The following is a 23,576-nucleotide window of genomic DNA, read 5'->3' on the forward strand; positions in this document are numbered from 1 at the left end:
GGCCATGATACAGGTGTTACTGCCGTAAAATGAGGTTAACACTCCAATATACCGAAATAGAGCGGTACCCTAATATATGAACCTATGTTCTAGTTTTTTTCTAGGTGGCTCCCTACTTCGAGGGTAAAAATGTCAAATTACAGGTCTTCCAGCCGTTAAAACCATTCACAGTGTAGGGAGCAACCGTTTTATAGGTACAGTGTTGAATCATTTACATATTAGGATTCTAAAATGCAACATTTCAAGAATTTTTTTTTTAAAGGTTGATAACCAATTATATACAACAAGTACAAAAAGTAGTTTGACATTGAACAAGATTACATACTTTGTAGGGTCAGTTATGACTTTTGGGGATTTACAAAACAATGGCGAAGGATCAGATTCATATTAGGATCCTAAATGCAATATTTCAAAGAATTTGTTAAAAAAGTTGAATAAACCAATAATATACAACAACTACAAAAGTATTTTAACATTGAACAAGATTATATACTTTGTAGGGTCAGTTATGACTTTTGGGGATTTACAAAACGAATGACGAAGCTAATGTACCCGTCATAGTATACTGGAAGGTTTAAAAATATGTCTATATACTTTGACCTACCTTTCCACATCAATTTCATGCAGTGCACGGCGATCTATAATTGAATCGTAAAGACCACCGTAAAGACGAAACCCATCATTACTGAACTGCAGAGCTTTGTATGAGCCGTTCAAGTTTGATACTAAATCCAGATGTAGCAATCCCATTTCCTCTGATCTTCTCCATATTTTAGAACAGTGATCAGTACTTGTAACATATAAATTTCTTTCAAAGTCAACACACCACAAGTATTCTTTGGGACAATGCAGCTGTTGTTCCGTCATGCACTCATCTTCGTATATAAAACAGCCTCCTGATACTCTGCCAGCAAATATGGACTCATGTTTCTTGGTAAAATCTGATATGTCGTTGTTGTTTTTTGACGAAATCTCATGAAAATACTTCCTTTGAACTGCTTCATTCTTTAAACGCTTATGTTGGCTAATATAACAAGCGTAGGACAAGTACAGCCATTCTTTATCAAGAAAGAGTTTGGTTGGAAACATTTTAGTACGGTGAAAGTATTGTTGCTCACGATAGCAGCCATTTAACCAATTCTTAGAAATTTCCATACGTTTGCCAAAAGATAGTGCATACTGGGTGCTAAAAAGTTATAATTAAATTAATAAATATTAAATTATTTGTTATGATCCCTACATAACAGAAATTTAGTAACCGTCATTCAAGTAAAATTGTCTATGAAATGCAATTGTTTGCATTCTTCACAAACAATTGGACGTAGTAAAGAATCTGTAACAATGGGATTATCGGTGCTGTTAATACTTTGATATTACCGTTGCATTATGATCGGGTTATTGCGACGACCACACATAAGTAAGTCTAGCGTTTTGATGCTAAAGATGTTATTTTCAATCACTTGCCTCAGCATCCAATGTACTTTACAAAGGTTTTGTAGATCCTTTTCGCTGCAGAATGAAAATATTTTCACTAAACAGTCAGGATTTATATCCAGCAAGCAAACTATATGTCTCATTTTATTTGAAAATATGTTCTTAGATGAGTGATCTGAAAAGATATATAAAACATGCATTAATAATTTAAGTACAAGTATTCTTTGGGACAATGCAGCTGCTGTTCCGTTATGCACTCATTTTCGTATATAAAACAGCTTTCTGATACTCTACCATTTAAATATTGCTGGCGTAATACGATAGGGCGTACGGCAATTTATCAACGCCGAAGCAGTTGGCAACGTGGTGATATGTGGCAACACTACAAATGGAGGAAAATATAGTATAGTTGGCAACGCGGTTGTGGGACTCTCAAACTGTAAGTCAGTTTGACAGATGGTGACAGGTGGCGCTGTGCCGACATATGGCAACGCTGGTGATGAGAGGAGATATGGCAACACCGGTTGGTATGTACAGTGCTTCTCAAACTGTAAGTCATATTGCAAAAATGACAAGGCAATTGTGTGTGTATTTTCCCTCGTTAAGAATAGTAAAGGGATTAAGAAAATAATGTTCGTATTGGATATGGAATTTCCGTCCTTCAACTTGCTTACTACCTGAATTATGGTGTAACAGATGTTAGATTTGCAAAGATGAAGATTAATCCGTCTATTACGCTTATGGTCAAAGGAGGGCAGGTATTTTGTGCACATAGAAATGAACGCGTAGATGGTTCTAATTTACATTTGTGTTTCTAGGAATGGCGTGGGAAAAGATGCAAGAAGTATTTTTGTAAAGCAGAAGTGTGTCTTCGTTGTTGGGGATTGTTTGTTGGATGTATCTTTAATGAATGAAACTACCCTAAGGCAAAGAAGAATTCCGAAATATGAGTCTGTGCGTTTGGATTGTTTGTTTCTTTGCAACGAAGACACCTTGCAACAGCTGCATTCACATCCCTACACATGTAAGGGATGTATGTTTAGAAGTGCGTTTTATTTTTACCTGCAATGACAAGTAGCAGCTGAAAAATGTAGGGTCTTTTCGACAGGACGAAGGAATTTGAAACACAACTGTACCAATACACTCAAATTGGAGATGGATTTTCCGTAGGTTAAATTGTAAAATCCTAAGAAACACATGGATAGAAATGGACAGATGTTAAGTGGAATATCCTTGTGTGGAGGGAGTTGCTGCTCTTGAGAGAATTTTATGTGAAACAAGTTGATCGGTGGGTGAAGATATGGAGTGGAGGAAATAAAGATTTGATGCAGACATCCAAATGGCTTGGGAGATTTGAAATGAGGAGTATAATGTAATGGAATGGTGGAGGAAGTAGTCAAATGAAGGAATAATAATGGCTGTGGAATATAGAAAGAGCGCCTTTTTATTACAAATGTAATCTCTGTACCATTTTATGATAATGTTTATTCAATAAAACGCCTGTTGGCTGATTTATAATAATTAAGAATCAAAAATAATTGTAGTTTTTTTTATAATGACGCATCAAACGCTTGTGTTGTGCCTTTAACAAAGAAACGTTGAACGTTTTTATTTACGCATCATTTTGAAATATCTACCTCCGCTCTCTTTTTGAATTTGCTCTCAGTAACACACACATACACTGATAAAAGCGCTCTCATTTTCTCTTGTTTCAGGCGTTATTTTCAAAAATGTTCTCTGGACGTTCGTTCAGATACTTTTTTTCCCATAGAAATAGCAACAACAAGAGGGTTTTGCACACTCTCGCTCTCTTTAATCTCTTCTTCTTCATATATACCTACATTACTCATATACTATATTCATTCGTATTTAGATCTTCAGCCATTCAACAAATCGGCAACGAGGTGGCGAGAAATTTTTGTTTTAATTTTATAAATTGTAATATAAAAAGTGCTAAAATGCTAATCTAAAAATATAGAAAGAAAAAAGTAACAAAGATAACTAAGAAAATAAATTCATCGGCATATGTTTGTGCATTAAAATTTCGTAAACTCTTGCATCAGCTAATTTGAAGAGAATATAATTTATACTAAAGAATTAGCCAAGTACTCCGCGAGTTTTTTCAATATTACAAAACAAAAAACGTGCAGAAATTAAAGCAGTAGTTAAAAGATACAAATGAGTATTCTGTGGATAATTAGAAAAGATACAAAGTTGGCATTGTGATACCCATCAGATATACATAAAGAAAATTATAAAATATTTTTGTGTCAAACACATTGAAGTACGAAAATACGAAGGCGATTCTGTTTGTTAAGGAATCTGGAATACACAATGGAAAGAAATACAGCTGTAACACTTGCCACGTCTAACATGAACTCTCCTGTAGCAGCTGCTATTAAAACAGAATATTCTGCAACCCCGTCGTCGCCCTCGATAGCAACGGATAGTAGGTCAAACAGACATTTCACCAGAACATCGGTGATTACTAATAACTGCTCTCCAAATGCAGCATATGCCACCCTTCTTAGTACACCAAAGAAGCATTTGTTGGATACAGTAATGCTGCAGACAATACGAAAGAAACTGGCAACACCGGGTGGTGTATTTGAACTACAATCCTTGCGTTCGGACTGTAGCGTCGACTCTGGCGTCAAAGTAATAAAGGATAAATATATAATATGCGCCAGGCCTAATAATGCGGGCGACTCCAAGGGACAATCGAGTTACCGCCATTTGGTGGACATGAGCCTGTCCAATCTTGTATGTACTGATATTTATACGGAGGAGCAGTATCCCGTAAAAATAATCAACGAGCCCTTCCATAAGGTGCAAGAAGCCTATTTTAAATTGCAAATGGAAGGTGAAAAACGCTGCAGTAGCATTTATGGGCATCAATTGATACGGGAAGCGCATGACATTGTGCCGATGGATAAGCTACGAACCTATATTATATTAGCTCCAGGCAACAAGAGTTCGGATTCTTGTAGCACTGCCTCCGAAGTATATGAGGATTTGCACACATATCTCAGGGAAAACCATCGACTCTGCGAAACAGAGGCACGGACGCTATTTCACCAGATTTGTGAGACTGTTCTTATTTGTCACAGAAACGGAATTATTTTACGTGACCTTAAATTGAAACGTTTCTTTTTCGTCGATGAAGCAAGGTAATTATGAAATATTTTGTAAATTTAGAGATCTATTGGTCTTGGGTAATCTCGTTCTGGATTAGAGATTGGCAAGATACAATAGATCGATTAAAAAGTATTGGTACTATGGTATGTAATGACACCGACGGAGTTCATTCTTAAAATCATTACACGGCGAGGTTTAATCTTGTTACACACATCAGTACATGATTTTGTAGTACACACACTCGCATACAAATGTAGATATGTTAGCCTTCCAACATCAAAGTTTAAACTCGTTATTGGCATTAACAAGCAAATGAATAACGAGATAAAAACTTCAAGCGACGAAAGACAAACAGCTAAACTGAATACAAAAGTATTTTTGGTATTGGTAACATTGAACGTTTTTGAAATGTCGAAATCAATAACATTGAAACACTCCTCGTCTAATTTATCTACGGCAGTGACTGCAAATTGTTTTGAAATTGTTGAACTAAAAAGTATTCTTTCTCGGAACAACAAAAAGCCAATTTGAAATAAAGAAAACTTCGCTAATATATTACTAAGGGCTTAAGGATCGGTTTAGATCATATGTGTACCATCAAGAAAAGTAAAAAACGGCAATTGGAATTATGTTTTGAAGCTCCTAAAAATGTTAACAATTTGGCTTAGCGAACATATACTCGTATGTTCGTTTTCTGAGATTCATTAGTCTTATAAAAAAATGAGTTCTTTCTCCTTTAACTTAGAAACACGTTCTTAAAGTATGATGCCTACGGATCTTTTTGTAAATTCGCTTTATATGATGCCGACTAGAAGAAAAACAAAAAAGAATTTCCTGTTGAAAATACAGTAGAAAATTCGGCTGCAATAGTCGTGACGTTATTAAAATTGTCTTGAAATTGAATTGCCCAATACTCGATTCACACAAGTTGTCACGTTTGCCTAAAAACACATATTTCTAAGGTCATTGAACATTTGGTCTATAAACGAAATTTATTTTCGACAATATGCTCGTATCGGGAAATAAAGTACACAGTTTTTTATTTAAGTTTTGAAGTCAATCGCTTTATTTATTTATCCATTCTTTTATTATTACATTGCAAAATAACATCAACAAATTATCTTTGCCCTATTCATATTTTTTCTTAAATCGATTCGAGGTCATTCGGGGTAATTGTGTTTTTATTTCTGTATAGTATGTTTACCCCTACATAAATAGCTGGTGCGACTAGCGTTCTCTCTCTTCTTTCTGTTAAATGTTTTCACCTTGTATCTGGCAGTGTGTCTTAACGATTCATGGAGTTGCCGTGCTCTTCTTCTCTAACCAAAAGCAACAGTTTGTGATTGTGTGGTTGAATTTGTATGTGTTTGAGTATTGATATCAGGGTCAGTTCGAGGTTTCGTGCATTGTTGTAATACTTGTTGAAATTTTAGGTTTTGGGTGTTGTTGCGATCACCGCTGACTGAATGTCGTGTATTACTACGATTGAGTTTATGAGTGATCGTGTTGGCAATGAATTTATTACAACATGCAGATGTCTGGGCGTTGCTGTGCTGTACGACGAGCAAGAGAATTAGAATATCTTGCAATACTCTTTTTAATTTACGTAAACACTCTTGAAAACATAGAAAACTAATGAGTACAATTTATTTTATTTTTCAGAACAAAACTGCAATATGAATCTCTTGAGGGCTCGATGATTCTTGATAATCCCGAAGATGACACACTAACCGAGAAAATTGGCTGTCCGCTATATACTGCGCCGGAATTGCTTTGTCCCGAACCAAAGTATAGAGGCAAACCTGCAGATATGTGGGCATTAGGTGTCATATTGTATACCATGCTTGTTGGACATTACCCATTCTTTGTAAAAGGAAACAGCAATCTTATTTCCATTATTCGCCAATGTTTTGTACAGCTTCCGGGTCATTTATCTCGTTCGGCCAGGTGGCTCCTATTAGCGCTGCTAAGGAAAAATATCAACGATCGGGTGCCAATAGAGCACATATTTTTGTCTCCATGGTTAAAGGAACAACGGCCATTTCATATGTACATACCAGTTGACGTCGAAATTCCCGCTGATGAACCATTGAACACAAGTAGCTCCATGGATTGTGCAGAATTAGACGAAGATGTTGGCGTCCAGCCATTGGATTACTCCTGCAGCAGCTTAAGCCTTAACTGTACTTATTCGTATGCTGAAATGGGTTGATATATAAGACAGTTCATACAAAGAAAGCAGTTTAAATCGGCATACCACCGCAAATTAGAGTTGGCAATTTTGAAGCTTTGTCATCTACAAGTTCTTGACTTGTTTGTTACCTTTCGTGGGCTCAAACATCCCAATTATGTTCACCTTATTCATCCATATTTTAACATAAGCTGAAACCAACATGTTGTCAACCCTCCTGTACATTTACTTTGAGAGTGTGAGACTGACTTATGGTAGACATTCATCGTGCTGAAAGTGCTGTGTAAAGTTCTACATTTGCAACCTGTAAATAAAAATAAAATAGATTTTGTTACATAACTTAATATCAAAACGTTGCCTTGATTTTATGGAAAGATATTTATTCGAAGTTCTTCCAATGTTTCCATTTGAAATTTTATTCTTAAGTCAAACTATTTTTGTTTAATTCGTATAAAAACGAAAAATATTTTTATTTTTGTTCCAAGATTGAGTAATAAAAAATAATTTGATCTCATTATGCCCGAAACTTCTTTTATTAATAGCATTATTTGAACTACAATTGCATTAGGGGGTCTGTGATTTCAATACGGAATGGAGTAGAGTGTGAAGGTGATTATCACCGAGAATACATAGTTAAATATATCGATAAAGGTAAAAAGAATATATGTTTATAGTCTACGAAGTTTAAAGATAATCAGAATGTTCAAATATATTTTAAGCATATCACGGAAAGGCAAAAGATATACCTTCTGAACAATTTTATCAGGTTAGATATTGGTTAATTTTGGAGGAAACTACAATCACACGTAAAAAAATATAAGATTTGCGCATTTTTCCATGAACAATTTCCCGATATATTTGGGAATTATTTTCAATGGTAAATAACATGGTTACTCTTATTACTTCTATTTGAAATATATTTGTCGCACTATCTTTATTCGAACCAATTGAAGGTTTAGCTCATTAAAACTACAATGCTTTTTGCAAGAATAATAGTAATGATTTATACACGAATACTCAATCCAATCATAGATTTGGGAAAACCTTCTTAATATAAAATTAAAAAGTTAAGAATTCTTTCCTTTGTGCTTTGTAAATAGTACAGTTTACGGTTTCTATGTCGCCACATCCACGTCGCGTTCGTACGATACTTCTCCATTAAAGGTGACCACCACTAACATGTATAGTGTTGTATTTTCTCTGACAGCTTCAAGCTGACGTATGTGACTAATACCAACATGTTGGTATAAGGAACAGCTGTGTATTATTGGATAGGAATTGGTGTAAATATTTATTAAAATAACAAAATACTTAATTCTCAAACATTCCAGACATCGTTGGCGTTGAATGTTGCCAGTTTTATCAAACGTTTATTCGTATAAATTTATGCACAAATATTAAGCCTATAACACATCATAATGTCCCATCAAAAGGAAGACATGTTTAACAGACAGCTAGCAAAAGGTAGGTATTTGCTGGATATTTGTAAATGGATATCATATTCTTTTAACCAATTTTGCGTTGTAGAGATTTTATTTCATAAGATACATTTTAATAAACCTACTTAGAAAACAATCGCTAGTTATTATTGACATTTGCATACTTACAATGATTGGTTTGAAATGGGGTTTTTATACACGGGTCATATCTTAAAGCTAGGCCAAAGTTCAATGGTGTCAATGAGATGCGTTAATAAATCTTCTCTTTTTCAACAGACAAAAATGAGAGCAATTACAGATTGACTACAGATTTTAGAAGCCACTGTGCCAATAACACCAAACTCGTTTGCAAATGAATGACCCGCGAGATAGGAATACTATTTGTCTTTGTTATACGATTAGGCGTTTGTAATCGCCGACGACTCAGGTGATTTGAGTGTTCAGTTGCTATCTTCTTGCGAGCCTTCTCAGTAATCGTGTTCGTCTGGCTCTTTCTGCGGGGCTTCGTTCATTACTTTGCGAAAATAATTTACTCTCTCACTTTCTCATTGGCTCTCGTTTGAATTTGTTAATAACATTTTGAAGAGCACGGAGAGGCAACACTCGTTGCAAAACCCAATTTGTTTATAGATCTGTTCATTTAAATGTATTGACCATCATTTTGGACTTTCGATTTTGAAATTTCATTCAGTTTTCAACCACGACTTCAATCAGTTTAACTTCAACCGGTTCCGCGTTTGTTTTATAAACACGTAAAATTGTAATTCAAAAATAAATGTGCAATTTACGACGTGATTTTCGCTTGTCAAGCTAGAAATCATGAAAGTAACTGGACGAGATGTATCAAAGTTTTCATGTAATTTAAAATTGATGAAATTACAAAATTCCACCGAAAAGAAGTGTACCTGTACTACATTTGCCGTTCCTGTTATTACAATGCACAAAACCCCAAAGACTCATGCCAGAAAAAGCCCATGGCGCAGTGGTTCGAAGATTTGTAACACACCTCAAAATAGTCCATTTAATTCTAGACAACGATCATACAAAACAATAGGGAGAGAACGCGGGGAAAAGATAACTAATTCTTGTTCGTGTACTGCTTCCCGTCCAGAGGATGAGTACCTATGTAAGTTGTATTTTTTCACGGTTCCAGAATACTTTATTACCAGATATCTTTTCAAAATTCAAGTTATTTAATACTGCATTTTGTTTCTATAGTGTCGATATGATTGGCTATTAAAGTAAGTTGCTTACCCCTCACGTCGAAATTTTGTTTATATTGCCGACCGACTGATAAGCACGCCACCTTTAGTATTTATAATTACATATACATTCTTAAAAGTTCGTATGTGAATTTTTATTAGATCGGCTAGTAGGTTTGAATTCATTCGAAATATTTACTTGTCCATTGTCACTTCTACCGATTTTGATAAGTTCAATGAATTTGATCATTAATTATTTGATGGCCAATTTCCGTAAGAATTATGCCGTTTGAGTTTAGGAAACTCTTTTCGTACTAGCAGTCTGCTTTTGGTTTTTGTGTCCTATTCTCGCAAATTTGTCAATGTTACCGATTTGGCTATCGAGGGGATAAGAGAAATGCTGAAAATCCAATAGATATAAGTAAATACGTATGCGTTTCTTGTACTATATTACGCAAAACTACTGATAGGAGAATTTGAAATGCCTCATAGTGACAAACTCGTGGAATGAGGCAAATACATGATTCAAAGTTTTTATTGTAACACAGAATATATCTTATATATGAACACATTTGATTTAAAGTTATGTCGAATTATTACCTCCATAATATTTTTAGCCATGCCTTGGTTTGGAATGGACATTGGAGGCACTCTTACAAAACTAGTATATTTTGAGCCTAAGGATATTACGCCCGGTGAACAAGATGAGGAGGCAGAAAGTTTGCGAAGCATCCGTCGTTATTTAACAAAAAATTCAGCTTATGGCAAAACCGGCCATAGAGATGCTCATTTACAGGTGAGTGATGAATTCTTAAAATTTATACGGTACTGCCAAATTATAAATAATATATAAAAGTTTCACGATGTTTATATAATGACACCCCATTAAGAATATAAGCTTATATAAACTCACAGTAGTATAAAAATTGTATTTCGTTCACTTTGTTATTCTACAGACCTTTGTACACGTATAGAACGCGACATTTACGTATGTAGATATTTGCCATTGCCTCATAGTATTGCCATTTAATTAGCATAACAATTGCGTTTTTAATAAGGGTGCTCAGATTACTGTTTTGGAAATTTACATGTTGACAATGTAAAATCTGTGATTGAAAAAGGAAGCGGATTAACAATTTGAAATTTATGAAATTCGGTATTTAATACACAAACAAAGTTTTCCGTAATAATGTTCGTATATACTAGATTACATTTTAAGGGCAGCAAGCTTTAAACTCTAAATATCAAATAGATCGTAGAATTTTTTTTCATAACAGAAATATGTTTAAGCCTTCTATAAAATAATAATTTTGGTTATCTCGGTTTTCAAAGCTTATATGTTTTCTCAATCATTATATTGATAACCATTAAACACAATTTTTAAAGATAGAATTACACAAAAACGTATTTAAACATCAATGTTAAACGAACAATAGTACTTTACACAACATCTAACTACAACGACAGAAGTGTCTGCATTTAAATTATTAATTAATTTAAAAAAAATTACAATCTTCAACATGAATTGGTATTCAGATGGACAATGTGGAAATACGAAAAAGGAAAGGATCGCTACATTTTATACGCTTTCAAACCACAGATATGGGCAACTTTTTGTCGTTAGCCAAGCAGAAGGGTATGGCAGAGTTGGTGACAACAGTATGCGCAACAGGAGGAGGCGCTTTTAAGTTTGAAAATGATTTCCGAGAGGTAAGTAATGTATTGCAATATCTTATTGCTTGTTAACTTAAACGCATTTATCTGAAATAAGCCAGAATGATTTTACCGGTATGACAAAGGTGACATATATCATTACGGCTGTTTTAAGGCGATAATTGATGAGCTTATATTTTCAGATGGGTGCACTTAAATGATATGTATTTTTTGTGTTCCAATTTTATTTTTGCAGCAAGTAAATATGAAGTTAGCAAAATTTGATGAGCTAGATACCTTAATTAAAGGTATTCTTTTTGCTGAAATACAAAACCGTACGGAATGTTATTACTATGAAAATGCTAGAGACATCATGTATGTTATTGAATTATAGATCAATATTATTACATAAAACTTATTTAATATTTACTGTTGTCCGTAGGAAAAGTGAAAAGAAAGCGTTCGACTTTTCACAGCCTTATCCATTTATTTTAGTAAATGTGGGTTCTGGAGTTTCAATATTGGCTGTATATGGCCCGGATAACTATAAACGAGTTTCGGGAACAAGGTAAGATAATCCTTAGGTTTGTGCATTGTAACATTAAATATAAATACATTATTTTAGTTTGGGAGGTGGTACCTTCCTTGGTCTCTGTTGCTTACTAACGGGCTGCAATACATTCGAAGAAGCAATTCAGCTTGCTACCAAAGGTGATAATCGGAAAGTAGATAAACTAGTTCGAGATATATATGGCGGTGATTACGACCGTTTCGGTTTAACTGGTGATCTTGTGGCCTCTAGGTTTGTCCATGATAAAATTTCCTTTGCATATTTTGTTAATTTCAACATATTGTAGCTTCGGACAAATGCACCTTAAAGATAAGCGGTCGTCCGTATCACGTGAAGATCTCGCAAATGCAACACTAGTTACAATAACAAACAACATAGGTTTGATTGCTCGTATGTGTGCGCTGAACGAAAAGATGGACAAGGTATGTATAATTTGTATATAATCTTATCCAAGAATCATTATCTATTTTTAAACTTCCAACAGGTGGTATTTGTTGGTAATTTTTTGCGTGTAAATCCCATTGCCATGAAACTTTTGGCTTACGCAATGGAATTTTGGTCAAATGGCACCCTCAAGGGTTTGTTCCTGGAACACGAAGGGTACTTTGGCGCTTTGGGGTGTTTACTTCAATTCAACGGAGAAATAGCCGCTGCGTTAAATGATACGTCCGACAAATGCACAGCTACTTCACAATCGTCTACAACAGATAAAAGAGAAAATTGCATGTCACCACTAGACGACACGTCGAGCGCATCCAATGATGATAATTCGCCAAAAGAAACACAGAGATAGTTTTTAATTTGCTTTTAAACGGTGCCTTTATTTATTTTAAGCATTAAAAACTCGTTACTTCCACTATATTATCCTATAGGCTGCGTTTAATCGATTATGTTTTGGTCTATGTTTTACCAGTAGTAGATAGCGTAAATAGTACTATACTGTATATAGCCTCACGTCCTCCGCAGGTATGCAGCTCTGTTGGTCAGCTCGGTTTTAACAGATTTCTAATATTACAAGAGTTTTACCACATATAAATTTCTCATTTAGTCTAATTCTCACTTGTAGTGAATTGGCCATTTTCAAGTCGTATACCTATGTCGAGCCATCCGAAATACAAAGGCGCGAAATATACAATGCACAACATTTTAGTCTTTTTGCTTATATTTGAAATTTATCAAATTCTATTGCTTCAATTATATCTTTATTGACTATTTATATCAAATGTATTTTGTTTTTATGTTTATATATTAATAAATTGATTTGAGATGATTGAACGGTGCCAGTATACTTTATTTTTGATTTATTATTGCCGAAAGACATTAATATTGCTGTAGTCTCTACATGTGCCACAGTTCACCTTAAAGTCCATTACATGCACACTGCGATCTGTGGCCACAAATAAATATCGACTATCACAAGCTATACTATATACAGGAGATGATCTAAACTCTCTTCGGCGTTTGTCTCGGGATTGTGGGAAATATAACTGCATGTGTTTTGATGGAACACGTATGTCATATAGGTTTACTCGACTATGATGTTTAGTCCCGCATAACACTGCGTATAAGCCATCGTATTCCAGACAGTAAAACGACGAATCGAACGGATCTTCCCATATATGCTCGTCTTTGTTCGAACGTCGATCGTACATTCGAAAGGTAGTGTCGAAGTTAGCGGTAAACAGCACATTTTCATCTTTAATTTTAAGATCATAAATTGAAATTGTATTGGAGTTCAAGATGGATTCGGCCCCACTAAAAATGTAATTACATAGTTTGATATTAAAAATATATATAAAAATACAGAACAATTAAATTATAACATAGCTTTATAGTCTAATATTATCGAAACAAATTTACACTGTTGTTGTGCTTCTCATCTATGTAAGCCTTAATTCGAACAACGGTAATAACTTCAAAAGCTAGTATGTCTGTTATCGGAATATACCACCGCAGTAAAATACCCAGCATAATAAAAGGAATTACTGCATAATTAAGTAGCACTTGCTCTGCCTCTTTTGCAGCAGTCCACATAAAGTCAAGAAACAGACATTCTGCTCTTTATATCTTAACAAATTACCACGTGCAGCACAGCACATTTTCATCTTTAATTTTAAGATCATAAATTGAAATTGTATTGGAGTTCAAGATGGATTCGGCCCCACTAAAAATGTAATTACATAGTTTGATATTAAAAATATATATAAAAATACAGAACAATTAAATTATAACATAGCTTTATAGTCTAATATTATCGAAACAAATTTACACTGTTGTTGTGCTTCTCATCTATGTAAGCCTTAGTTCGAACAACGGTAATAACTTCAAAAGCTAGTATGTCTGTTATCGGAATATACCACCGCAGTAAAATACCCAGCATAATAAAAGGAATTACTGCATAATTAAGTAGCACTTGCTCTGCCTCTTTTGCAGCAGTCCACATAAAGTCAAGAAACAGACATTCTGTTCTTTATATCTTAACAAATTACCACGTGCACCGAAATCATTGCATTTTTATAGGAAACATTTATAAATGCTTCTATACATATAACTCCAAAAAGCAAAGAACGAGCACGAAAACGCATAGTGAAAACTTTAGATGTTTTGGAATTCAAATTAATCTCTTTTCTATAGCTCCACTTCCAAGGAGACTATGCGAAATGGATGTCTTAATAGCACTTGTTCTATAAAGAGAATGGTACCAAAACTAGTGATTATATAACAACATGGTAGAGATTATAAATCAACACTAGACATTTCAATTCTGGGGCAAAAATTCTCGCATTCAACATGGAACAATTTGCCGTAATATATTATCCAACATATGTTAAATCGATCGTGATTTCTATAATGCTAAAAGTTGTAGATGTTTGGGAAAGGTTCCCTGATAATTTGGCTAAATTCGGAAAACTTGAGGTTGGCTTCATGATAACGAAGCATATTTCTAAATTTTCGCTGTCCTGAACTGAGCTGACATGCTTTCTAGGCAGATTTGCAGAGCAATTGCCGTATTATTTTACCCATGTTTTTTTTAAGAATTATTTAATTTATACTAAATTAATCGCGACTACATGTTACATAGTTTGGGTTTATTCTGGAAACTTGTGGTTGCTTACATGTTTCGGTAGAACACATTAGAAATCAAGTAAACAAGTTATTTATTCCATACTACCAAAACTCTTTTGATACAGGAGATAAAAACAATTGAAAATCAAAGGAGAAACCCTAGGATCAGCGTATTATACGTCAAACTATATTCACCGCATTGAAAGGGTGTAATTTTCAAACCCAAAGCTATTTTCAATTCATCAAGTCAAAACACAAACTTGAAGAGACTATATGCGAAATGGATGTCTTAATAGCACTTGTTCTATAAAGAGAATGGTACCAAAACTAGTGATTATATAACAACATGGTAGAGATTATAAATCAACACTAGACATTTCAATTCTGGGGCAAAATTCTCGCATTCAACATGGAACAATTTGCCGTAATATATTATCCAATATTTGTTAAATCGATCGTGATTTCTATAATGCTAAAAGTTGTAGATGTTTGGGAAAGGTTCCCAGATAATTTGGCTAAATTCGGGAAACTTGAGGTTGGCTTCATGATAACGAAGCATATTTCTAAATTTTCGCTGTCCTGAACTGAGCTGACATGCTTTCTAGGCAGATTTGCAGAGCAATTGCCATATTATTTTATCCATGTTTTTTTTGTTTTAAATTATTTAATTTATACTAAATCAATCGCGACTACATGTTACATAGTTTGGGTTTATTCTGGAAACTTGTGGTTGCTTACATGTTTCGGTAGAACACATTAGAAATCAAGTAAACAAGTTATTTATTCCATACTAAACAAAACTCTTTTGATACAGGAGATAAAAACAATTGAAAATCAAAGGAGAATCCCTAGGATCAGCGTATTATACGTCATACTATATTCACCGCATTGAAAGGGTGTAATTTTCAAACCCAAAGCTATTTTCAATTCATCAAGTCAAAACACAAACTTGAAGAGACTATATGCGAAATGGATGTCTTAATAGCACTTGTTCTATAAAGAGAATGGTACCAAAACTAGTGATTATATAACAACATGGTAGAGATTATAAATCAACACTAGACATTTCAATTCTGGGGCAAAAATTCTCGCATTCAACATGGAACAATTTGCCGTAATATATTATCCAACATATGTTAAATCGATCGTGATTTCTATAATGCTAAAAGTTGTAGATGTTTGGGAAAGGTTCCCTGATAATTTGGCTAAATTCGGAAAACTTGAGGTTGGCTTCATGATAACGAAGCATATTTCTAAATTTTCGCTGTCCTGAACTGAGCTGACATGCTTTCTAGGCAGATTTGCAGAGCAATTGCCGTATTATTTTACCCATGTTTTTTTTAAGAATTATTTAATTTATACTAAATTAATCGCGACTACATGTTACATAGTTTGGGTTTATTCTGGAAACTTGTGGTTGCTTACATGTTTCGGTAGAACACATTAGAAACCAAGTAAACAAGTTATTTATTCCATACTACCAAAACTCTTTTGATACAGGAGATAAAAACAATTGAAAATCAAAGGAGAAACCCTAGGATCAGCGTATTATACGTCAAACTATATTCACCGCATTGAAAGGGTGTAATTTTCAAACCCAAAGCTATTTTCAATTCATCAAGTCAAAACACAAACTTGAAGTGCTGGCAATACTGGAACAAATTTCGATTGAAATTGATTTATTTGGGTATGTTAATTTTAGATCAATGAAAGCGAAAATGTTGATAGAAACGACTAGAATTTAATCTTATATTCGATACCCAGTTGTTTCCACTGAACTTTTCAATTTAATCTAGCTACAATTCACATAATAAAATGCAAATGCTGATAGAAAAAACTGGGATTTAATCTGAGTCACATTTCGAAATTGGTTCGCAATCGAAGTCGAGAATTTGGGCCTTATGATTGCGCTTTATTTTTTTATTTGCGATCATGGCAATTATATTGTCCAAAAAGGTGACAGAAGACATAATTTCTGGTAAGCTACTGATGTCAAAATGCTCACATTTAATATGGAATCAATTTCGATTGAAATGAAACCGTGTTTACTCATTTTGGATTGACGAAAGTAAACTGTTTAAATTAACAATTGGAATTTAATCGAACATTCGACATCCAGTCGTTTCCACCGATTTTTTCAGTTTACCAAAAAACATTTACTTGAAAACACGCTTTTGAGAGAGATTTGCAAAGCAATTGCCGTAATATTCTATCGATGAATTGGCAAGAAGTTACTGCGTTTGTACTAAATCGATCGTGATTCCTTTCATTCTAAAAGATGTAGATGTATTGGGCAGGTTGTTAAATAGTTTGGGCTAACTCGTTAAACTTGAGGTTGCTTACATGACAAGGAAGTATACACTAGAAACGAAGTGAATAAAAATCTGGGATTTAATCTATGCCACATGTCGAAATTAGTTCACAATCGAAAGCGAGAATTTGGCCCTTTTGATTGCGCTTAATTGTTTCCACTGCACTTTTCAATTTAATCAAGCTATAATTCAGAGAATTTGGCCCTTATGATTGCGCTTTATTTATTTCTACTGCAATTTTCAATTTAATCAAGTTACAATTCACATAATATTATGGACTTTCCGTAATATTTTATCAATAAATTGGTAAGAAATTACTGCATTTGTACTAAATCGATCGTAATTTTTTTCATTCTAAAATATGTAAATGTATTGGGCAGGATGTTAAATAGTTGACGTTTATTCGTTAATCTTGAGGTTGCTCACATGATAAGGAATAGACACTAGAAACGAAGTGAGCAAAGCAATTGCCGTAATATTCTATCGATGAATTGGCAAGAAGTTACTGCGTTTGTACTAAATCGATCGTGATTCCTTTCATTCTAAAAGATGTAGAGGTATTGGACAGGTTGTTAAATAGTTTGGGCTAACTCGTTAAACTTGAGGTTGCTTACATGATAAGGAAGTATACACTAGAAACGAAGTGAAAAAAATCTGTGATTTAATCTATGTCACATGTCAAAATTGGTTTACAAACGAAGGCAACAATTTGGCCCTTATGATTGCGCTATATTTGTTTCCACTGCACTTTTCAATTTAATCAAGCTATAACTCATATAACATTTTGGAATTTCCGTAATATTTTATCAATATATTGGTAAGAAATTACAGCATTTGTACTAAATCGATCGTGATTTCTTTCATTCTAAAATATGTAGATGTATTAGGCAGGTTGTTAAATAGTTGAGGTTTATTCGTTAAACTTGAGGTTGCTAATATGATAAGGAAGTAGACACTAGAAACGAAGTGAACAAAGAAACTGGGATTTAATCTATGCCACATTTCGAAATTAGTTCACAATCGAAGCTGAGAATTTGGCCCTTATGGTTGCGTTTTATTTGTTTCCACTGCAATTTTCAATTTATCAAGCTATAATTCACATAATATTATGGAATTGCCGAGATTTGCAAAGCATTTGCCGTAATATTTTATCAATGAATTTGTAGGATATTACTGCATTTGTACTAAATCGATCGTGATTTCTTTCATTCTAATGTAGATGTATTGGACAGGTTGTAAAAGAGTTGGGGCTTATTCATTAAACTTGAGGTTGCTAACATGACAAGGAAGTATACACTAGAAACGAAGTGAACAAAAAACTGGGATTTAATCTATGCCACATTTCGATATTGGTTCACAATCGAAGGCGAGAATTTGGCCCTTTTGATTGCGCCTAATTGTTTCCACTGCACTTTTTAATTTAATCAAGCTATAATTCAGAGAATTTGGCCATTATGATTGCGCTTTATTTATTTCCACTGCAATTTTCAATTTAATCAAGCTGTAATTCACATAATATTTTGGAATTTCCGTAATATTTTATCAATAAATTGGTAAGAAATTAATGCATTTGTACCAAATCGATCGCAATTTCTTTAATTCTAAAATATGTAGATGTATTGGGCAGGTTGTTAAATAGTTGAGGTTTATTCGTTAAACTTGAGGTTGCTAACATGATAAGGAGGTAGACACTAGAAACGAAGTGAACAAAGAAACTGGGATTTAATCTATGCCACATTTCGAAATTATTTCACAATCGAAGTTGAGAATTTGGCCCTTATGATTGCGCTTTATTTGTTTCCACTGCACTTTTCAATTTATCAAGCTATAATTCACATAATATTATGGAATTGCCGAGATTTGCAAAGCAATTGCCGTAATATTTTGTCAATGAATCGGTAGGAAGTTACTGCATTTGTACTAAATCGATCGTGATTTTTTTCATTCTAATGTAGATGTATTGGACAGGTTGTAAAAGAGTTGAGGCTTATTCATTAAACTTGAGGTTGTTTACATGACAAGGAAGTATACACTAGAAACGAAGTGAACAAAAAACTAAAATATGTAGATGTATTGGGCAGGATGTTAATTAGTTGACGTTAAACTTGAGGTAACTCACATAATAAGGAAGTATACACTAGAAACGAAGTGAACAAAGAAACATGGATTTAATCTATGCCACATTTCGAAATTATTTCACAATCGAAGTTGAGAATTTGGCCCTTATGATTGCGCTTTATTTGTTTCCACTGCACTTTTCAATTTATCAAGCTATAATTCACATAATATTATGGAATTGCCCTAAAATATGTAGCTGTATTGGGCAGGTTGTTAAATAGTTGAGGTTTATTCGTTAAACTTGAGGTTGCTAACATGATAAGGAGGTAGACACTAGAAACGAAGTGAACAAAGAAACAAAGATTTAATCTATGCCACATTTCGAAATTGGTGCACAATCGATGTTGAGAATTTGGCCCTTGTGATTGCGCTTTATTTGTTTCCAATGCACTTTTCAATTAATGAAGCTATAATTCACATAATATTATGGAATTGCCGAGATTTGCAAAGCAATTGCGTAATATTTTATCAAGGAATTGGTCAGAAGTTACTGCATTTGTACTAAATCGATCGTGATTTCTTTTATTCTAATATAAATGTATTGGGCAGGTTGTTAAAGAGTTGAGGCTTATTCGTTAAACTTGAGGTTGCTTACATGACAAGGAAGTATACACTAGAAACGAAGTGAACAAAGAAACTGGGATTTAATCTATGCCACATTTCGAAATTATTTCACAATCGAAGTTGAGAATTTGGCCCTTATGATTGCGCTTTATTTGTTTCCACTGCACTTTTCAATTTATCAAGCTATAATTCACATAATATTATGGAATTACCGAGATTTGCAAAGCAATTGCCGTAATATTTTATCAAAGAATTGGTAAGAAGTTACTGCATTTGTACTAAATCGATCGTGATTTCTTTAATTCTAAAATATGTAGATGTATTGGGCAGGTTGTTAAATAGTTGAAGTTTATTCGTTAAACTTGAGGTTGCTCACATAATAAGGAAGTATACACTAGAAACGAAGTGAAGAAAGAAACTGGGATTTAATCTATGCCACATTTCGAAATTAGTTCACAATCGAAGTTGAGAATTTGGCCCTTATGATTGACACTAAAAACGAAGTGAACAAAGAAACTGGGATTTAATCTATGCCACATTTCGAAATTATTTCACAATCGAAGTTGAGAATTTGGCCCTTATGATTGCGCTTTATTTGTTTCCATAACAAAGAAGTATACACTAGAAACGAAGTGAATAAAAATCTGGGATTTAATCTATGCCACATTTCGATATTGGTTCACAATCGAAGGCGAGAATTTGGCCCTTATGATTGCGCTTAACTGTTTCCACTGCACTTTTCAATTTCATTATGCTATAATTCTTAGAATTTGGCCCTTATGATTGCGCTTTATTTATTTCTACTGCACTTTTCAATTAATGAAGCTATAATTCACATAATATAATGGAATTGCCCAGATTTAATCTATGCCACATTTCGAAATTATTTCACAATCGAAGTTGAGAATTTGGCCCTTATGATTGCGCTTTATTTGTTTCCACTGCACTTTTCAATTTATCAAGCTATAATTCACATAATATTATGGAATTGCCGAGATTTGCAAAGCAATTGCCGTAATATTTTGTCAATGAATCGGTAGGAAGTTACTGCATTTGTACTAAATCGATCGTGATTTTTTTCATTCTAATGTAGATGTATTGGACAGGTTGTAAAAGAGTTGAGGCTTATTCATTAAACTTGAGGTTGTTTACATGACAAGGAAGTATACACTAGAAACGAAGTGAACAAAAAACTAAAATATGTAGATGTATTGGGCAGGATGTTAATTAGTTGACGTTAAACTTGAGGTAACTCACATAATAAGGAAGTATACACTAGAAACGAAGTGAACAAAGAAACATGGATTTAATCTATGCCACATTTCGAAATTATTTCACAATCGAAGTTGAGAATTTGGCCCTTATGATTGCGCTTTATTTGTTTCCACTGCACTTTTCAATTTATCAAGCTATAATTCACATAATATTATGGAATTGCCCTAAAATATGTAGCTGTATTGGGCAGGTTGTTAAATAGTTGAGGTTTATTCGTTAAACTTGAGGTTGCTAACATGATAAGGAGGTAGACACTAGAAACGAAGTGAACAAAGAAACAAAGATTTAATCTATGCCACATTTCGAAATTGGTGCACAATCGATGTTGAGAATTTGGCCCTTGTGATTGCGCTTTATTTGTTTCCAATGCACTTTTCAATTAATGAAGCTATAATTCACATAATATTATGGAATTGCCGAGATTTGCAAAGCAATTGCGTAATATTTTATCAAGGAATTGGTCAGAAGTTACTGCATTTGTACTAAATCGATCGTGATTTCTTTTATTCTAATATAAATGTATTGGGCAGGTTGTTAAAGAGTTGAGGCTTATTCGTTAAACTTGAGGTTGCTTACATGACAAGGAAGTATACACTAGAAACGAAGTGAACAAAGAAACTGGGATTTAATCTATGCCACATTTCGAAATTATTTCACAATCGAAGTTGAGAATTTGGCCCTTATGATTGCGCTTTATTTGTTTCCACTGCACTTTTCAATTTATCAAGCTATAATTCACATAATATTATGGAATTACCGAGATTTGCAAAGCAATTGCCGTAATATTTTATCAAAGAATTGGTAAGAAGTTACTGCATTTGTACTAAATCGATCGTGATTTCTTTAATTCTAAAATATGTAGATGTATTGGGCAGGTTGTTAAATAGTTGAAGTTTATTCGTTAAACTTGAGGTTGCTCACATAATAAGGAAGTATACACTAGAAACGAAGTGAAGAAAGAAACTGGGATTTAATCTATGCCACATTTCGAAATTAGTTCACAATCGAAGTTGAGAATTTGGCCCTTATGATTGACACTAAAAACGAAGTGAACAAAGAAACTGGGATTTAATCTATGCCACATTTCGAAATTATTTCACAATCGAAGTTGAGAATTTGGCCCTTATGATTGCGCTTTATTTGTTTCCATAACAAAGAAGTATACACTAGAAACGAAGTGAATAAAAATCTGGGATTTAATCTATGCCACATTTCGATATTGGTTCACAATCGAAGGCGAGAATTTGGCCCTTATGATTGCGCTTAACTGTTTCCACTGCACTTTTCAATTTCATTATGCTATAATTCAGAGAATTTGGCCCTTATGATTGCGCTTTATTTATTTCTACTGCACTTTTCAATTAATGAAGCTATAATTCACATAATATAATGGAATTGCCCAGATTTGCAAAGCAATTGCCGTAATATTTTATCAAAGAATTGGTAAGAAGTTACTGCATTTGTACTAAATCGATCGTGATTTCTTTTATTCTAATATAAATGTATTGGGCAGGTTGTTAAAGAGTTGAGGCTTATTCGTTAAACTTGATGTTGCTTACATGACAAGGAAGTATACACTAGAAACGAAGTGAATAAAAATCTGGGATTTAATCTATGGTTCACAATCGAAGGCGAGAATTTGGCCTTTTGAATGCGCTTAATTGTTTCCACTGCACTTCTCAATTTAATCAAGCTATAATTCAGAGAATTTGGCCCTTATGATTGTGCTTTATTTATTTCTACTGCAATTTTCAATTTAATCAAGTTACAATTCACATAATATTATGGACTTTCCATAATATTTTATCAATAAATTGGTAAGAAGTTACTGCATTTGTACTAAATCGATCGTGATTTCTTTAATTCTAAAATATGTAGATGTATTGGGCAGGATGTTAAATAGTTGACCTTTATTCGTTAAACTTGAGGTTGCTCACATAATAAGGAAGTATACACTAGAAACGAAGTGAACAAAGAAACAGGGATTTTATCCATGCCACAATTCATTCTAAAATATGTAGATGTATTGGACAGGTTGTTAAATAGTTGAGGTTTATTCGTTAAACTTGAGGTTGCTAACATGATGAGGAAGTAGACACTAGAAACGAAGTGAACAAAGAAACTGGGGTTTAATCTATGCCACATTTCGAAATTATTTCACAATCGAAGTTGAGAATTTGGCCCTTATGATTGCGCTTTATTTGTTTCCACTGCACTTTTCAATTAATGAAGCTATAATTCACATAATATTATGGAATTGCCGAGATTTGCAAAGCAATTGCCGTAATATTTTATCAATGAATTGGTAAGAAGTTACTGCATTTGTACTAAATCGATCGTGATTTCTTTTATTTTAATATAAATGTATTGGGCAGGTTGTTAAAGAGTTAAACTTGAGGTTGCTTACATGACAAGGAAGTATACACTAGAAACGAAGTGAATAAAAATCTGGGATTTAATCTATGCCACATTTCGATATTGGTTCACAATCGAAGGCGAGAATTTGGCCCTTTTGATTGCGCTTAATTGTTTCCACTGCACTTTTCAATTTAATCAAGCTATAATTCAGAGAATTTGGCCATTATGATTGCGCTTTATTTATTTCCACTGCAA

The 23,576-nt window shown here is 33.7% G+C and overlaps 4 protein-coding genes and 1 long non-coding RNA gene across 11 annotated transcripts in view; 2 read left to right on the forward strand and 3 right to left on the reverse strand.

Annotated features, from left to right (window-relative positions):
• Nucleotides 1-576: 576 nt before the first annotated feature.
• On the reverse strand, nucleotides 577-1,610 carry LOC131803096 (uncharacterized). The gene is made up of 2 exons (XM_059124109.1): nucleotides 1,378-1,610; nucleotides 577-1,186 (listed from the first exon to the last, which is right to left on the reverse strand). The coding sequence occupies exons 1-2, from the start codon at nucleotides 1,575-1,577 to the stop codon at nucleotides 601-603; spliced, it is 786 nt and encodes a 261-aa protein (XP_058980092.1). The 5' UTR covers nucleotides 1,578-1,610; the 3' UTR covers nucleotides 577-600.
• A 1,390-nt stretch (nucleotides 1,611-3,000) lies between these two features.
• Nucleotides 3,001-7,280, forward strand: LOC101901443 (tribbles). The gene is made up of 2 exons (XM_005191817.4): nucleotides 3,001-4,604; nucleotides 6,235-7,280. The coding sequence occupies exons 1-2, from the start codon at nucleotides 3,769-3,771 to the stop codon at nucleotides 6,782-6,784; spliced, it is 1,386 nt and encodes a 461-aa protein (XP_005191874.2). The 5' UTR covers nucleotides 3,001-3,768; the 3' UTR covers nucleotides 6,785-7,280.
• Nucleotides 5,608-6,568, reverse strand: LOC131803076 (uncharacterized). The gene is made up of 2 exons (XR_009342472.1): nucleotides 6,431-6,568; nucleotides 5,608-6,374 (listed from the first exon to the last, which is right to left on the reverse strand). It is a non-coding gene; the product is annotated as an uncharacterized LOC131803076 (long non-coding RNA).
• Nucleotides 6,930-23,576, reverse strand: part of LOC101889725 (F-box/WD repeat-containing protein 4) — a 29,918-nt gene continuing 13,271 nt past the window's right edge. For 3 of the 5 annotated variants that reach the window (XM_059124006.1, XM_059124008.1, XM_059124007.1), the window contains exon 4: nucleotides 12,899-13,383. In XM_059124006.1, coding sequence (XP_058979989.1) covers nucleotides 12,933-13,383 — 451 coding nt within the window. In that variant the 3' untranslated portion in view covers nucleotides 12,899-12,932. Of the gene's footprint in view, nucleotides 7,068-12,898; nucleotides 13,384-13,485; nucleotides 13,793-23,576 lie in introns of those variants that run through there. The other 2 variants (XM_059124011.1, XM_059124009.1) reach the window with 2 other exon arrangements.
• Nucleotides 7,990-12,914, forward strand: LOC101901608 (pantothenate kinase 3). 3 transcript variants are annotated; one of them, XM_005191819.4, is made up of 8 exons: nucleotides 7,990-8,227; nucleotides 10,022-10,200; nucleotides 10,941-11,114; nucleotides 11,314-11,432; nucleotides 11,500-11,625; nucleotides 11,683-11,859; nucleotides 11,915-12,050; nucleotides 12,113-12,914. In XM_005191819.4, the coding sequence occupies exons 1-8, from the start codon at nucleotides 8,182-8,184 to the stop codon at nucleotides 12,419-12,421; spliced, it is 1,266 nt and encodes a 421-aa protein (XP_005191876.2). In that variant the 5' UTR covers nucleotides 7,990-8,181; the 3' UTR covers nucleotides 12,422-12,914. The 3 variants fall into 3 exon arrangements, with proteins under 3 accessions (XP_005191876.2, XP_005191875.2, XP_011296007.2); XM_005191818.4 differs by lacking the exon at nucleotides 7,990-8,227 and adding an exon at nucleotides 8,730-9,328; XM_011297705.3 differs by lacking the exon at nucleotides 7,990-8,227 and adding an exon at nucleotides 9,636-9,825.

The sequence above is a fragment of the Musca domestica genome, unplaced genomic scaffold, assembly GCF_030504385.1.
Source record: "Musca domestica strain aabys unplaced genomic scaffold, Musca_domestica.polishedcontigs.V.1.1 27, whole genome shotgun sequence".
NCBI lineage: Eukaryota > Metazoa > Arthropoda > Insecta > Diptera > Muscidae > Musca > Musca domestica.

Coding starts and splice junctions, on each gene's coding strand:
- LOC101901443 (XM_005191817.4), top strand. CDS start 3,769: ATGGAAAGAAATACAGCTGTAACACTTGCCACGTCTAACATGAACTCT. Junction 4,605..6,234: donor TTTTTCGTCGATGAAGCAAG/GTAATTATGAAA, acceptor TTTATTTTTCAG/AACAAAACTGCAATATGAAT.
- LOC131803096 (XM_059124109.1), bottom strand. CDS start 1,577: ATGAGACATATAGTTTGCTTGCTGGATATAAATCCTGACTGTTTAGTG. Junction 1,187..1,377: donor AACCCGATCATAATGCAACG/GTAATATCAAAG, acceptor ATAACTTTTTAG/CACCCAGTATGCACTATCTT.
- LOC101901608 (XM_005191818.4), top strand. CDS start 9,022: ATGAAAGTAACTGGACGAGATGTATCAAAGTTTTCATGTAATTTAAAA. Junction 10,201..10,940: donor ATAGAGATGCTCATTTACAG/GTGAGTGATGAA, acceptor ATTGGTATTCAG/ATGGACAATGTGGAAATACG. Junction 11,433..11,499: donor GAAAATGCTAGAGACATCAT/GTATGTTATTGA, acceptor TGTTGTCCGTAG/GAAAAGTGAAAAGAAAGCGT.